Genomic DNA, 17,657 nt, shown 5'->3' with positions numbered 1-17,657 from the left:
TATATATATATATTACTTATTACTTACTTAATTACTACTTGTCGACGTACGCGACACACACACACACACACACACACACACACACACACACACACACACACACACACACACACACACACACACACTTTCTTTGTATGAATGCATTGAAAAAAAGATTGACTGTTGCAGAACAAATATGGCATAGCATTTTTAATTGGCTGTAGCAGCTAATTTTTGGTTGCAGCAACCAATTTTTGATTGAGTTAGCTTATTCGCAATGTTAGTATAGGATTTCAATAGGCTAACACAACTAAAAATTGGCTGCTGCAACTAATTAAAAATGCCATATTTTACCATTTAATTTGTTGCAATAGCCAATCTTTTTTTTCAATGTGCGTATAAATTGAGATTCCAGTCGCTCCAACGCGTGATACAGCCTTAACGCGTTACCGTTTATGGAAACATATCTCGGCGGCGAAATACTCGTGATGCTTGACCGTATACTTTTTACAGTGCAAGTACGTGTTTTATCGGTACCGCGGTAATATGGACGTAATCGTTAGGAATCGTTATGAAATCGTGCGTTAAATCGTTGTGTTCGTACAACGGCCATGTACCGATCGCGTGCGATGAAAAACTCATTGTCCTTCGTATATAAGGTATCGGGCATGCGACATTATTATTTGTTCAAAGAGAAAATTTCATGTTTGAATCTTCAAGATAATTCACGAAAGCGATCAATTTAAAAAGCGTATTTCTTAATGTAATTGTTTGTATTGAATCGATGTAATTTATTAATTTATCAAGTTATTCTATGTGGCCACAATATAAAATAAAACTTTTAGTGAATTAATATTTTTAAGAATGATACTTAGACTTTTACCAGAAAAATTATTATACGACAATAAAGGCTTAATTTAGGCACGCAAAAGTTCTTCTATCATAACGTTACGAGTTAAAAAAAGGCTCCTAGTCAGATTATTTATGTAAATTATTCGCATAATTTCGGTGGGCGGAATGCGACTGCATTTGCGAGCAGTGATCCATGGCGTTTGCTAAATAATGCATGACGTCGTTTACCACCGTGTCTTGACGAAGACCATCATGGACGAACGATGCGTGTTTCCGCGGTGCAACTTTTTGCAACTCCGATCGGCAAAACGAACGGTACATCGTTGCGCGCGCGATGCAAAAGACGATTTTCACCGGTTTCTCGTTTCCCCCATTTGGAGAACGGAGGAAAAGCCACGTTTGGGTATTCGCTTACTTCTACCTTAACGGTCTACCTTAAACGAGTAAGTCTTCTAGCACGAGCACTTCTCTATTCCGGTATAACCGGCAGAAACTGACATTTTTATAGCCTATATAACTTTTATACTTAATTATAGCGAAAAACAAGAATCGTTAATAATGTACAGCAACAAGTTTTTTTTTGTACAAAACTTTCGTATCTTTCGTACATCTTCTTTCAGGAAATAAAAGCGACTATATCAAAATTATAAATTCACATTCAATATATATAATAAATATATATAAACTAAACTAACAATAAAACTAAATATAAGATTATAAGAGATTATAAGATTATAAGAATATAAGATAATTATAGTAGCCTGTGCTTTGAAATTATTCTTCATTGAAAAAATATTCCAATTATAATGATTAAACCTTAAATGAAATATTTGTCAAATTAAAGTAAAACCCATTTTAAAATTAATTAGAATACAAGGCCTCTATTGCTCGTTCATATCTCTAAAGCTTGATTCACCGAAACATTTTAATTGCCGGCAATAACTCAAGAAACTTGGCGTCGAGGCAACCGTTATTCTTCTCAGTTCGGCCTCTGTAAGGCTCCGCGAAAGGAAAGGCGTTTACAAAAGCTATTAGACGCGAAAGGATTAAATAAAGGCCACACCGACGACCACGCCCGAGCGTATGTCAAATTTGGCTCGTGCATTCGAGTGCCGCATGAATCGATCACGGTCTTTATCGTATAGTTGTCTTCACGGTGACGATCTCACCTCCCACTGCGGACTCTTCGAAAAAGGACACGAGTTATTTCTGGAGGATGATACTGTCCGTTACGAGCAAACATACCGCATATTTCAGCAAATCCTTCTTTAGGCTTTCGCCTAAAGATGCTTTGTGACGCTACCAACGATTTCCTTCTGATATTAAGTTAAACGCAGCAATCGAGCGAAAAATTCATGATTCACTCAGAAAAGAATTATAGAAGAAACCATATAAAAATAATTTATTTAGAGCATTCAATATATTAACTTCAAATTATAAAAGTATCAATAGTCTTTAAATTTAAACACTTTCTCTCACTTTTTTCTTACGACATGTTTACATAGAAAGTCAAGGAAATTTTCGCAACATAACAAAATCGATAATATAAAACGATCATGTTTTCGCGCATCAAAAGCATGCTGAAAAGTCACGATCTAGCACAAGTTTCTTCCTGCCTATCGCACGGTGTTGTAATAATGATGCTAGTTGATAGGAACATAAGACAACAATTTAAATAATGAGCTCTCATTATGGCAGAATTAGCCGCATCGTGCCCATAATACTTGCATAAGTTTTCCTTCGGATGGAAGGAATTCTTAAGAATTTATATTATATCAACATAAAATCAATATGATTCTTTTTAAATCAATATTTTTATAAGAGTGAAAAAACGAGTAAATTTCAAATAAAACTATGTAATTCATACATTCAGATTACTATTGTAATATAAAACATATATTAGATTAAGGAGTGCAAAATTATTGAGAGAATACTCGATTAATGTCTGATAGACACTATGTGCATATTTAGTATTATTTATCATATTGCAAAGTACAGAGTTGCCAAAAGAATATCCAGAATACAATGAAAGAGAATGCAGAGATTTAGAATTCTTGAGACTTACCAGAAATGCGGCGTTTCGCCCAGAGGCTCTTCTCAGGCACCCACAAGAATCCAACCCCGAAGTAATTAGGGAGGTATCCGTTGAAGGTATTCGTTCTGAGAAGAAGCGATCTCTCTCGTGCGAAACTGTCGGTACGCGTTGCACACATATCCAAGAAATATCTGTGCGAAGAAGAATCTGTGAAAAGAACAGAGATAAAGTAGAAAATGCAGAAAAAAGAAAAATGAGAAGAAAGAGAAGATAGGTCGATTTCCTTCAGATTTCCTGCTCCTTTTCGGCGACCCGAATAAATCAAAAAGAAAAGAAGATACAAGTAAGTACGACAAGAAAGACTGAGTTCGATAAAAGCCGAGGAGGAAGAAGATGAGGAGGAAGAACGGGAAAGACAAGAGCGCGGGGTAGTCGATGGAGGATGAGGGAGGAAGAAGGACGAGAAGTGGAGGTCAGCGACCGGCAGGCAAAACTTGCTAGACCGTCGCGAAGCCTTGCAGATGTGAAATGAAACCAAACAGTTCCGTCATAGACAGAAGAACGTAACAACAGGGAGTACGTAAAGATATCTATTAGATAAAGAATATAAAGTTTGTGAAAAAAAAGAGCAAAGCAATATGACCATATAGAGAGTGATTTTGGATAAATAAATTGGGAAAACAATTTCTTCCGTTTGTTCGTTATTAAAATGATTGATTCTATTGTATGAATTGATAGTAATTGGTATATTTTGTTTATATTTTTATTAATATGCGAAATATCCATAAAGATTATATCTATTTAGGATTTCTAATTTGCGATGATTCTCGATTCTGATTTAAGTTTCAAACACGTTGCCATGGACCGCAATTTCTTGCTGCCCCTCAGGCATCATTCCCCCAATGCTATTCTCTCCATTCTGTTATATTCTTATATCCGCAGACACGTCGACCTATGCTGATCTTCGCGTGTTAGACAATAGCATTTAGAACTGTTTAGAGCTCGACCTCGTCTGAACTACGTCCATTACGTTTTCACCTTGACGGGATGTCTCCATCGCAGTTGAAAGCTAGTTGTCAAAGACAAACACAACAAACTGGCAAGAAGAAATGATTTTATTGTGGCTTATCTGATTCGCGATTACAGCGATTATAACTAATGTTTAATTATTACATAAATAAATCTATTACATAAATAAATCTCTCGTTATAACATTTCGTAATATAAAATAGCATTTTTATTTCACAAGTTGAAAAAAATGGCTCTTAATTTATCTTCTATTTCGTATTGTTTATTATTATTAATTAAAAATCTTTCTTATTGAATATTAATTTTAATTTTGTTTTTACTTCATATTTTATCGTTAAGAGTCGATTAGCAAGATTAATCGCTAAAGATTTTTCAATAAATCTCAAATTCTTGCGTATTTGTTGCACGAAGCATATGTTTAAATGTATGGTTTTTATCAAAATAAGAATTATATGTAAAATAATTTTAATATAAAAATTATACGGAATTACACGATTGATCGACACAATGATGTAGGATGTCCGTTGTAACCCGAGGCGTCATCCCATAAAAATTCGCCGAGGAAGTTGTTAAACGCAAAGTGTTTTCAGTATTCGAGAAATCGATCGATTCTTGCGTGTTAGATAATCGCGCTTCAAAAAGAACCGGTCGACCTTCTCCAAAGAATCTTCTCTAAAGTTTTGATCGTGATGGATATTATGAAGAACATACATTACATTAATAATGACACGTAGTCAATCACTAAGAAGTAATTCCTACTAAGAAGAAGGTTTGATTGATCACTGCATGTATCAATCGGTCATTCTCGTGAAGTGCATCCGATGTAATTTGTTATTAATGATAATACGACGATCATTTAATGTTTTGTGATCTAGATGTAATTACAAAAATTTTTAGCTCGAAGAGAAATATTTGCATATAAATAATTCTAATAATTTTTAAATTTTATTGAAATAAACATTTTTAATCTCTATGAGAAATATAGCATGATAGTAATTTTAATTCTTTCCATTTTATTAAAGTAACAAAAGTAAACTGCTACGAGAGATACAGTATAATGTAAAAGTATAATGTAGAATCAGTTTGAAAAAGTTAGATAAAACAAATTACTGATACTGAACATTGCAAAAAACAGGTGAAAGTATGGCGCGTATAAGTAAACGAGTTCTTAGAAAATTATTCTGATAAGAAATCAGAATGACTTGTAAAACTGAGATGATTGCGTTGAAAAATATGTTTAAATTAAAAAATGGATGTGCCGATAATAATTTTACATTACTTCTATCAACGATAATAAGAGAAAATTGTTATTTACCGTCTTATCGAATAAAAAATGCGTATACGTATTTAACGATCTGTAAATAAAGTTATCTATGCGCGAAACGTGACAGTCGATAAGAGAAACGCAAACATCAAAATAGAGCAAATCGCGACGCGATTTCAGTTTCTGATACAAAAATTCTGGTCCATAAAATGAAAATCTAGAAATATTAGATGATTTCAATTAAATAATTATTTATTATAATTTAAAAAGTTCACTGCGACAATAATTCAAACCAATTGCGTTAAAAATTTAAGAAAATTAATTTAAATTTAATTATTTGCAAAATATATTAATTTATCGAAGTTTAAGAAAAATTTATTAGATTAATATATAAAATTTCTCAGCTATATTATTTCTAAAAATTTTTCTTTTTATCAAATCGAAATTCGAAAAAGTAAGATTGATTATCTCATAGCATACGTTATAGCTTATATAATTTTTCGCAACAATCCTTCAGTTTAGTTGGGACAGGAGAACAAATTGAAACGCGAACCAATCGCATAGCGGTGAGCAAAATCGAGTCGAATTATTGCAAATATGTGTTATCGTCGATCAGCAAGCCATGTGCCCGAAGAAGATTTCGATAGCTAGCCTCTGCCCTTTTATCCAGCAAATTGCGCGTTTGGCGCGAACTCAGTCTCGTCCTTATGTATCCTCTACGTTGTTCCCACAGAATCGAATCACGCAAATTAAGAGCGTCGTTTCAAAATCATCCAAAACCAGTGATTACGTTAATCTTTCGTGATGGTCAGCATGGAGTATACACGACAGACATTTGATTTTCGTTACGCGATCGCATGCGTTCGATCATGATTTGCGAATGAGAAACACTAAATGTATGCAAAATTAAAAGAATTAGATCCAGATCGAATTCTTTTTTACAATATAATGTAGTTACATGGAAAATGATTTTTCTGAAATATCTAAAAATTTAGCTAGATACAGATTTAAAAATAATTTTGTTGGATCATTAAAATAATTATGTAGGAAATTCAAGCATGCTAAAAACAATGCTGTAAAAAATTGTTATATTCCATATATTGTTATTTCCACCTAGCAGATTGAGCGTTCTATATAATTATTTTAATAATCCAACGAAATTATTTTCACATCTGTGTATCTTAGCTACAATCTTTCCGTGTAGATATTATAATATTATTATTCTCTGAGTATGCCATAATCAAAATGTTATACGATTATCGACTTCCGATAGCAGTGATTCGCAAGAATCACCGCGAAAACGGAAGCAATGAATCGTGCAAAATCGTTTTTGCCGCTATTTATGAAGCTTTGATGAAACAGATTTAAGCGGAAACTTATGAATATCATATTCCCCGAAATAACGCGTTCAAATAACGCCGCCGTATTATGATAATAAATATTCGGCGATGCATCGCTCCTGTCTTGCATCGTAAATCTTCAAAATAAATTAATGAAATTTGTTTTTCTCGGCAATGTGTTCTGTCTTTAAATAATAAGGTACTAAATATCGCTGCAAGTAAAAATATAAATTAACGCAATCCTTTTTTGGACTTTGCACTTGTCAAATCATCATCATTGATTATAAAATATTAATAGAGAATATTATAGAACAGTATTCTAAAACGGCTGTTAACTTCATATTTGATAACAGCTAACTGACCTACTCCAAACGATTAAATTAGCTGATTGTTATTTTCGAAACAATATATAATAGATAATAATTAACTGAATGTGCCGAAGAGCAAAATATAAGACAGATAAATTCATTATCTCTGCCGATTACATCACCTCTTTGTTTAATTTTATATTTCATTCTAGCATATTCTACGAATTATCTATACTTATTGAGAATAGAAAATGGGAGAGAAATACGACGATTAGAAAGATTACGAAGAGATCGAAAACACGGGTAGAAAGAGAGGTAGACGAATCGCTGGAGTGACGTGTAATCGAAATTTCCAGGATCCCGAGATGCGTTTGGCCGCCGGCGATATCGATCCCTCTTTGAAAGATGTTCGATCGATATCGTAAATTTGCATATATTTCGCTTCCTTTTTCTCATGTACGATGCTGCACGCGGGCTTCCCACGTTTCTCTTTTAAGCACGTCGTCGCAGAGAAAGACTTTCTACGTGTCCTCATTCGACGACATCGATTGCGTCCACCCGCAGTTTCCCCGATTTTACGAACACCATTATAAATTCTTTCTCTTTTTCTCTCTTTCTCTTCCTCTCCCTTTTCTAGAAACTGCATCCATTTCTCGTGAATCTTTACGAGACGAGCAACGGGCCCCGTAAGGATGTGATATGGCCGTAAAAGCCGAGGGACATTTCTTCTAACGGGCTCCACCTTGACCACCTCTCTGCCCGCAGCATCCCCGCGGCTGCATCATCATCTTTCGCCCGTCTCAGGCGGACACGTTGCTCAACCTTGTACTCCATAACCATTCACGGAAAGTGCAAAAGGCGTATCAACGGCGTACACGTGCACGCTCTGAGACTTGAATGACATCCAAACTCACCGGCGAAATATGCTAACGCGAGACATCCGTCGTCAAGGATGTCTCGAAGCCAGCCGGCGGATGTAGTTCTTTCGCAGTTATTCAATTTGGGAGAAGAAACGTGCTGCTGACTATTCTTGACAGAAGTTATAAGAGTATTTTTACTACATGTTATATATCTTATCTTCAAAGAAGCAAAGCTCTTATAATTATTAAATATGACTACTTGAAATCATTACTACTCTGTTTAAGAACTTGATTACATACTTGATTACATACTTTTTATTACATCTTGATTTTTATTAAAATTTTTATAATTTTTCTGTCGTAACATACAATCGGAGTAACCATCTGCAATCTGGAACTTTTTTGACACAAGAAAATTCATTCTTAAATTTCACTTTTATTTTTATTCAAATTTTAATTTTTATTAAATAATATTTGAGTTAAAAAACTATTTGATAAAGTAATGTAATAAACTAATGAAAAGTATAACCCTGAATTTTTCCATAGTTTTTGAAAACCTATAACAGTAAATAAAGCTTGAGCTAAACAAAAAAGTCTTAGATTGCAAACAGAAGCAAATTCTGTTACAAATAAATACATCTCAAAAAAAAACTGAAAGCGATGATAACAGATGTAATAATAATTAACGTAAGTAAATTTTTTAACTGAATTGATTCTGAAGGAACAATTCAATTATTCCATTTATTTAAGTGATAGAATTTTCAACATATTAAATCTTTATAATATGATGCCTGATTGTAGCATCAAATTATTAAAATTGCTTGTCAATTTAATTCGTGATTACTTATTAGAATAGTTTAATTATGTAATAATTACGTATATAATAATAATCCGGAAAAACAATTCGATTGTTAGACTACAATATGGTATATATATATATATATATGCAAGTACATATATTGTAATTCAAAATTGAATTATTTAAGAAATAAAAATTCACCGTTATAGGCATTTTAATTGGTAATATTGATTGTGTTCTCATATGCAATCTAAAATAAAGATTCTTAACATTGTTTAAGATAGATACCAATCAGTAGATTTAGGATCATGTCACTTTTCTCTCCACAACTCGAAGTGATTACGAGATTCCTCCAGCAAGGCGTGCTGTGGTAATAGAAAGATAGCGACGTAATCGGCTTTTTTATTACCTCGAATTTTATTGTAGCATAAATCTAACACGCGACACATGTATCGAAGTCGCGGCGATCGTCGGAAATCTCTTTCCGAGAGCTTCATTAACCCACTTAGACGGAGCAGCCGAGAGTTTCGCAGGATTAATTCCGCGCGTTTTCTCGAAACGATGACGAAATACACCGAGAATCTCATGGCTGAATGTCGCCGTAAGTTAGGGAGCGGGATTACCTTTTCCAGATGTCATTCCTGCGTGCCTACGATCGACATTCCGTAACCCTGCCAAGAATGCGCGGTCAGCTGCCATAGGAAAACCGCTACACGGCCCCCGACCCGTCCCGACCGACTAACATTTTCTCGGCTACTCTTGAGAATAGAAATAATCTTTTAATCCCAAATTTGTTATCTTTTTTTAAAGTTATCCTTAAGAAAAAGATGTTTTAATATAATGATTAACTATCCAAACAACACGAAATCAACTAAAAGTCGACTATAAGTTGACTGAATGTCGGCTAATAATCGACTAATACTTGACGAATGTCTCAAAAAAAGTCAACTAACAGTCAACATTCTAATGTCAACTTACGACTTGGAATGTCGACTTACTCTATGTTAACTGGAAACAGTTGATAATATATGCCGATTGGAAAACAGTCGACTATAAGCCAACAAACAGTTATTCGTATTGTTTGGGTATTCAGTAACTGACGATATTTCATCAGTAGTCTCATCTTAAAAGAGAAGGCTCGGAAAGGTACAATTAATTAGGCTTTAAATCTTTTCACTTTTTATGTAAGCAAAACCTTCAGAGATTAGCAGAGACTACCTTCCTTGGTTTCTACTTACTACCTAAAAAATTAGCGAAAATCATCACTTCTTTCATAAAAGAAGATAAAAGATGGCTTAATTGAAGTCATTCATTCATTTTTGGAATGACTTTAAAAAAAATATAAATTACACGGAAAGAGAATGAGACAGGAATCTATTGGCGAAGGATTGCGAATTTGCTGCCATATCGAATGAAAATCGAGTCAAATTAACCACGTCATCTTACGAGCATTGCATTTTCACGGTTGCAGTTACTGTCTTCGAGAAGCAAGCATGGTCGAGCGGGTACCTTGCACCGATCCAGTGAATGTCCATTCGTAGGAGTCACATTCCACAGTAAATGCATTAGAATTGCTATCCCCATTCCACCGACGTTACGGACCTCGCAACTGACCGCGTTACCGCAACCCCTCGCGAAATTAATTCCCGCAAATGTTTCTATTAACTCGTATGAAGTTGCGTTGCGCGGATGCATTCCTCGACACGGACGACGCCGACAAATATCCATAACTACTTCTTCCGTGAGTAACTGTGAATCGAGAGATACGCGGAAAGGTTTTTCGCTTTGCTTCGAACAGAAAGTCACGTTCGACTTGAAGTGTTGAAGATTCTGCGAAGATTTATACGATAAGACTGTAATTTTCGTGGACATTTATTTAATTGCAAAATAATAAATAAGTGAAGAGATGGGCTAATGAAAGTGAAGCGCTATAACACGGAAGACAAATTAATTGGGTGATACAAACTGATAACTTACTACGCGAATTCAATATCTGTAACTAAGAAGATTTAATGGTTTAACAAATCGTTAATGTTATTCAACTTTGCTATTTTAATATAAAAAAATTGACTGTCTGTATTACAACTATAGATTTGCTGAATCAGTGAAGTTTTCAGCTGTGTTTTTTTTCCATGAAGCGTTGTCCTTGACGAGAGAACTTTTCCAAAATTCTCATCATGAGTTGTCATTACACATAGTTGATAATTCCAATGGAAGTCACAACGAGCGAGATTGATCTTCGCTATTTCCTATTGGTAAAGTTGTAAAAATTAGAAATTGACAATGAGATCGTAAGTAGTTATTTTATAAAAGAAGACAAGTCTGATAGTAATTCACTCCAAGGCTCCAGAACGAGAAACTAAAGTCCGCAATACATTTTCACATTAATCTGAAATTTTACGAAGTATATAGAGGTATAAAGCGGAAAAAAAATTCAAAATTTGAAATATAAATTTAGTTATAAACACAAATTCTTTCTAATCTTTCTTATATCTAAATATCAGAATTCTGATAGAATTTTGATTGAAATCTGTTATTCCCTGTTTCTATTACCTGTGTTTTTTTTAACTGTATCTTAACCTTCCTATATATAACTTTAATTGGGACCACCATGCACTTCGCAACGCTGGATCAAATAACGATCTGGCACTTTCCGCCTTGTGCAAAACGCCCGCGGCATTATGCAATTATCAATTGAGGCGATCGTATTTCATCGCGACGACGACGGGGTCGAGGCTCAAAAATTTAATTTATTCGATCGGGCACGCTTCAACACAATACCTCAATTAAGGGAGTCATGCGAGAGGCGCTTGGGGCGCTTTAAAATTGCGGTCGAGTCCCACGTTTGCAACGTGCAAAAAACGATCACCGCCGTCGCCGGTGTTGACACCATCGCGTTGTGGAGAACAAACCCCCCCCGAACACGATCGGCCAGTTGAGTTATTTAACGCCGTTGCCCGTTATCGACGCCGCATGTCTCCCTGCACGAGTTTTAACCGTACCCCGCATTTTAGCCGACGACGCATAACAGTATCGCGTTCTCCGGCGTTTTGCTATGCAACCACGGCGCTCATTCATTATTCATGCGCCGCTGAAACTCGACTTGCAACGTGAGTGCACGCGCCTCGGCGTGGCGAAAATTCGAAGGTTCGGGGTACCGCCCGTCTTAGTGCCCCTCTTTAATACTTGTCCTCGTCTTCGTTGACTAACGGATTGTGTTTACGTCATTGCAAAGATAAAAATGCCGCGAGAGAAATTCATCGAAAAATATCGCTTTTACGCTATATAGTCATTTAAAAACTAGAAAGATATTAATTGTGCTATCGAGAGAGAATGTTGCAAAATGTTTGTCTGTAAAATATGATAATAATTTCAATGAATCTTCAATTGTATAAACTAATATAAGAACGATAAAGGCTGCAAAGTTATATTTGTAACGACGAGTGCATCGAAAATAAATTGCAACCTTCGTTATAAAACGGAAGTCAATTATTTCATCAAAGGCAGTTTTCTTAATGTGTCGTTTAGTCGACTTGTCACGACTGTGCTATATTTATCTTATTCGTTTCTTCTTAGATTTCTCGGACCTCGTGGAGACGTTTAAAAATACCTCACAGTTAATTTCGCGAATCGTCATTCGCTGAATTACTTCGTCGTGTATGGTGAATATTAGAGAACAGTTAAATGCATACGACGGTTTTTGCTTACATATGTGAGTGTAGATTTTATTTTAGATTTAATTCATTCATTTCATTCGAATGACGTGAATACTCTATATTGATTAATATAAATTATATTACGATGAAAACGTAATTATTTGTCACGGTTTGTTCGTTCTTACCATGATATTTTTAAATAATTATATACTATTATTTATATTTATGCAAATATATGCGATACGATAAATATTCTATTTACACAATACAATGTGGAACACATTCGAATATAGTATTTTTGCAAATAACTTCGCAATAACATTTGAATACGTATTATATTTTATTTTACGTAATTTATTATTGTTTGTAATAATATAATGATTTTTATGCAAAAACAATTATCACATTAATGTTATTATTTTCAGTATTTACATTACATATTACTTAATATAGCTGTTATGATGATACATAGTTAAGTTAATATTACATTAATCATTGAGTGTGAAACTATAATACTGATAATGTTATATCACTTTTAGTTTGTGTGAACTAGGAATTTAAGTCTATCGTGCGTTCCACATATTTTCCATCCATTTCCAACCATTATCCAAACTTATTTTTATATGCATTTTATAAAAAGATATTTTGTAAGAAATTGTGTTTTGTAAGAATTTCTCATGTAAAATTCAACTTACACAGTCTATCGCATTTTATTCGTGAATCGCGTCATTTCAAGCTATTCTGCGCAGATTTACATCGTCGCTCGGTTGCGCTTTGCTTTGAGTTGCATTTTAGCTCGCGATGCACCGTTGAACACCGATATCGCTCACGCCGTATCGCGTATCGTTGACATCGCATTAGAATTCCAAAGTTAATGACGAGGAGAAGAGAAGAGAGGTACGATCAGCTGATCAGGCTACCGATCGTTGCACCGGTCGGCGGTATGTCGCACATCGTTAGCTGGAGCATCGCACTATCATTATCGAGTGGATACCGCTCGTAGATGTATTATCTGCTCGCTGTTATTACGGACAAGGTGCATAATGCGCGCGGTAGCTGCAAATTGCACGGTGACAGCGACGAGAATACGCTTGCCCCCGTGTTCTCGTCACGCGGTTTAGCCTAAGTAGATCATTAGTCGTGCGTCCTGTCCCGTTATCACATGCGATGCGATGCGATGAATCATGCCGGAAGGGATCAATTTTTTAAGTACAATAAATCGGTTGCGACATTCCGCGCGCGCTTGCTCAACCTGATGTACCTTGTTCGCTATTTGTCTCGCCGAGAGAACTGTCTTCCGATGAAGGAAGTGCATGTGAATGCATCTTTGAGAAGCCGCAGGGTATGTTCATCATAAGTAACAGTAATCGTTAAGCAAGCATAAGACAACATTTATAAGAATGTTCTTTCTTCATCTTGATAACATGAAATCGAGCATCAATTAAAAAAAAAAAAAAAAGAATGAATAAAATTTGACGTGAGAGCTAAACATAATTTTTATTATATATTAAAACTTAATGATAAGGAGATATAAGTTTATTAATATCTCTCTATCATTAATACTTACATAATAATTACATAAAATGTAAATATATAAAATATAAATATTAGAAAGACTTGATCCTGAAGCAGCATAAGTGACAAGTACAACGTAAGAAATGCAAATGATAATCTCTCTTAAATTCTGCAAAATTATGCAATAACGTCTTGCTCAAATAAAATGCATGGAGGATTAAATGTTCATCGACAACATCGACAATCTAATTAAACTAATTGAATCGATCTTTTATTTTCTTACCTATACATGGATATAATGTAATGTACTTAATGGATTAAATCCACCACACATTTCACAGCTTGAGCTACAAGAAAATTAAGTTAAATGATAATAATAATGATAATAATAATTCGAAGTGGTAACCGCCCTGCTCGGACATCTGGCAATCGGTTGCCGCAAAATAAGCTGAGATGAGCACGTGGCTGGAAGCCTGCGGGAGATGAGGAAGTCCGGTCTGGTCGGCCGAGATGACGTTGAGATCTCAGCGGTCTCGACCAGACTCGGCTCGTTAACTTCGTCCACGAAGACGTTGCCGGCGACGGCCGTGTAACGGTGACGCTATGCGTTCTCTTTGTTTTGTTTTCCGCATGCTGTCAGTCGCTGCGCGGCTGACAAACGCCATAATTTCCATTTCCCAGCGGCCTTGATAGAACCCTCGGCACAAGTGATCGGACTGCATTCCAGCAGCAGCAGCCGCCGTGCGCGGGAAACGTCTATCGACGGCATACGCCGCGATTAACTATAATAGCGCAGCGAGAAGCGCGAGCAAGACTGTCGATCCCGTCGATATATACCTACTTCAAGACTGATACCGTCAAGCGAAATTATAGTCGAGAACCGAGTTACAATATAAGTTGATTATTATAGAAATTTAATATTAGAAATGATTGCTACTTATTTTGAATATTAAAAGCACTAAATATACTCAAAAGAAATTTCCAATATTAAATTGGATTTCTGTAAAAACGACTTATCTCTTTCAGTGGTCAAACTTGCTCCAGAACAAATCCGAGCGGTTCCTGTAATATAAAATATTTTTTATTAAGTTATTTTAATGTGTACCCTAAGAAGCTTTACATTTATGTATAATATAGTATATATAAAACTAATTTATTTCTTCTTTATTATGGTTCATTCAAAAGAATTCATTAAATATCTTTTTTTTAAGTTTCTTAAATTTTGACTTTATGTATATCACCTAATTAAACTTCGTTTCGAAGATGTTGCCAAAGCGATATTTACAATATAATACAATTTATTGAAAAACACAATCTGCTTAAAAGAAAAAAATTGCCTTCTACTTCAAGCGGATTCTGATGACATCACGATATCCAGTTGCTATAAAAAAGATACTCTCCAAGGAGGAAGCATTTACAAGAATAATCTGTGATCTTCACATATGTTTCTCATGCATACACCCGGTACTTACAATTATATCAACAGTTTACATCCGCAAGCGTTATAAAGCGACTATTAAAAACACATTGAATATCATCGCAGAATTATTAGTGATCAACAAACAAATAATAGCACATCAGACGTCCAATGATCTAACGTTCTACTTTCACCATCGACAAGAGATTATCAATAACGGCGCGGCACTCATGATTGTCGTTGTTGCCAATTGGAAGTAACAAATGCTGCATTATCAATAAGACCCTATTATGCTCAAGTGAACCGTAATACAGTGACACATAGCAATCGGTTGCCACTGGCTGTAGTATGTGCGAGAATAATTTTACTGACTAAGAGATTCACGAGCGGAATAATCAAGTCATTAATTATCATCTATGCTGCCAATGGAGCCAATGTTTTCAGTCTCTTTCCAGTGTGTCAAGATTAAATTCAAATATATCTCTGTATAATAATTTACAACTTGTTTTTATCTAAAATTTCTATATTGCTATTCGATCAAATTGCAAAAGGCTTTGGAGTCTAAGATGAATTTTACCGAGAACAAATGCTATGTACATTAAAAAAAATTAAAGACATAATTATTCTACCTAATTCGCTTTGAAGACTTAAATAAAACATAATGATCAACTTTATTATTTTAATATATAATTATGAGATACGAAGTCGTAAAATACAAAAGCAGGCCGAGCGGAGAAAAGAGGCTAAAAAAATTTCTCCGCTCGTTCCGCATGCTCTTCGATCACGCGGAATAAAATGCAATTATTAAATCGCATCAGTTGTAATTCATTATATGGCACAGTCACATAATTACTTCCGCTGAGTCGACGCTCTTAACGGGATTTTACGCGCCTCGAAATTAATGGTCCGAAATAAATTTCATAACCGTTGCACGTCTATGGCTTAAATAAAATTAACAGGAATTTCATGAGAGACTAGTATTGATGTTTGTATTTGTTTCTCTTGGACTATGTGCAATGACAATCAATTACCAAACACATCACCATTAAGATTTACACCTCTCACATAATTATATATTTTGACATTTTGATTTGAAATTTTGATTCCATCGTTCATTTGTAGATTTGTAGAAGATATTGTCCTAAAATTATAATATACAGTAACTTTTGATTTTATTTATATAAAATATAAAAAAATGTATCAATAAAAGTTTAAAGAAAAAAACAGCTGCATATGTTTAATTAGTTTAATTAGAGTTACAAATAAGGCGAGAAAATCTAAAATCATCTACCGATTTTCTCAATAATATTTTATACGATCGTTACAACGTAACGCTTTACTATTCTAAATTACTTAGAATTGCGATTAGGTCGCATGTATTTTCTATTTTTATGAATTACTCATCCGTTATTAAAACCTGTCATTTACTGCGTCGAATGCTGCACCGCGATCGTGTAATAGATCGGAATGCGAATAAATAATCATGCACGTAAACGTCGAATAAATTATACGGACGCATTATTCGCTCGCTGATCGATGAGTTTCGCGAAAGAACTTACGAGATCTCACTGCACAACGTAGCACATTGAAATGACGAAGTCTTAAGTAGTGAAACATGAAACTATATTAGTATGATATGTGATCATAAGAGACAAGTTTCGCGAAGAAAAAGAAAATTCAGTTAAGAAATTCTGCGTTTTGCATCTACGATATAAGTGTATATGAAACAATTTTTTTTATTTCTGGAAAAAGCATTAGTATTAGTTAGATAATATTAATTATGTACTGATGTTCATTTAACATGATCAAGATATCATAAATGTTGAAGTATTTTTTAATGTTAAAATGATTTTGCACAGGAAATTTTTTGTACCATAAATTCACTATTCTCTTCAATTTTTTTAAACAATTCTCTTCCTGATTTCAAAGATTACATTCTCTGTTTCAGGTTCGCCTTGAGAGTATCGGTGCAGAAGATATCGTGGATGGTAATCCCAGACTGATCCTTGGTCTTATCTGGACCATAATTTTGAGGTTCCAAATTCAAGAGATTGAAATCGATGTAGACGAAGAGAACGACAGTAGTGAGAAAAAGTCTGCCAAAGATGCTCTGTTACTGTGGTGTCAGAGAAAGACAAATGGCTATCCCGGCGTTAACATCCAGGATTTTACTGGTGAGTCGAGTTCTCTGTCTTGCATGCAATTACGCGACATGAATATTCAAAATATCTGAATGTCTTAAAAAAAAGTTTAAAGAAATCCTATAAGATTTATGAATCGAGAAAACATTTAGCATAATCCTATACGCAAATCTTCCAAACTATAAACTTTACTCTGTATTTTTTTAAGTATTAAAAATTTATAAGATAATTGAGAAGAATTATTAAATATTATTTATTTATAAGATTAAATATTAAGTGTGCACGCGCGCACACACACACACACACACACACACACACACACACACACACACACACACACACACACAATATATATAATAAATAAATTAATTAATTAACTATATAAAGTACGTCTCGTAGGAGTAGTCGTCGTTACGTACACTCTCTACTAACTACGTAATCGTACCACGTAACGAACCGGTA

The 17,657-nt window shown here is 34.6% G+C and overlaps 1 protein-coding gene across 1 annotated transcript in view; it reads left to right on the top strand.

Annotated features, from left to right (window-relative positions):
* Window positions 1-17,657, top strand: part of LOC105626631 (spectrin alpha chain, non-erythrocytic 1) — a 38,338-nt gene that overhangs the window by 2,296 nt on the left and 18,385 nt on the right. Inside the window, exon 3 of the mRNA XM_012207924.1 lies at window positions 17,003-17,228. Coding sequence (XP_012063314.1) covers window positions 17,003-17,228 — 226 coding nt within the window. The remainder of the gene's footprint in view (window positions 1-17,002; window positions 17,229-17,657) is intronic.

This window comes from Atta cephalotes, assembly GCF_000143395.1.
Source record: "Atta cephalotes unplaced genomic scaffold scaffold00005, whole genome shotgun sequence".
Taxonomy (NCBI): Eukaryota; Metazoa; Arthropoda; class Insecta; order Hymenoptera; family Formicidae; genus Atta; species Atta cephalotes.
This window is presented reverse-complemented; position numbering and strand designations above follow the sequence as displayed.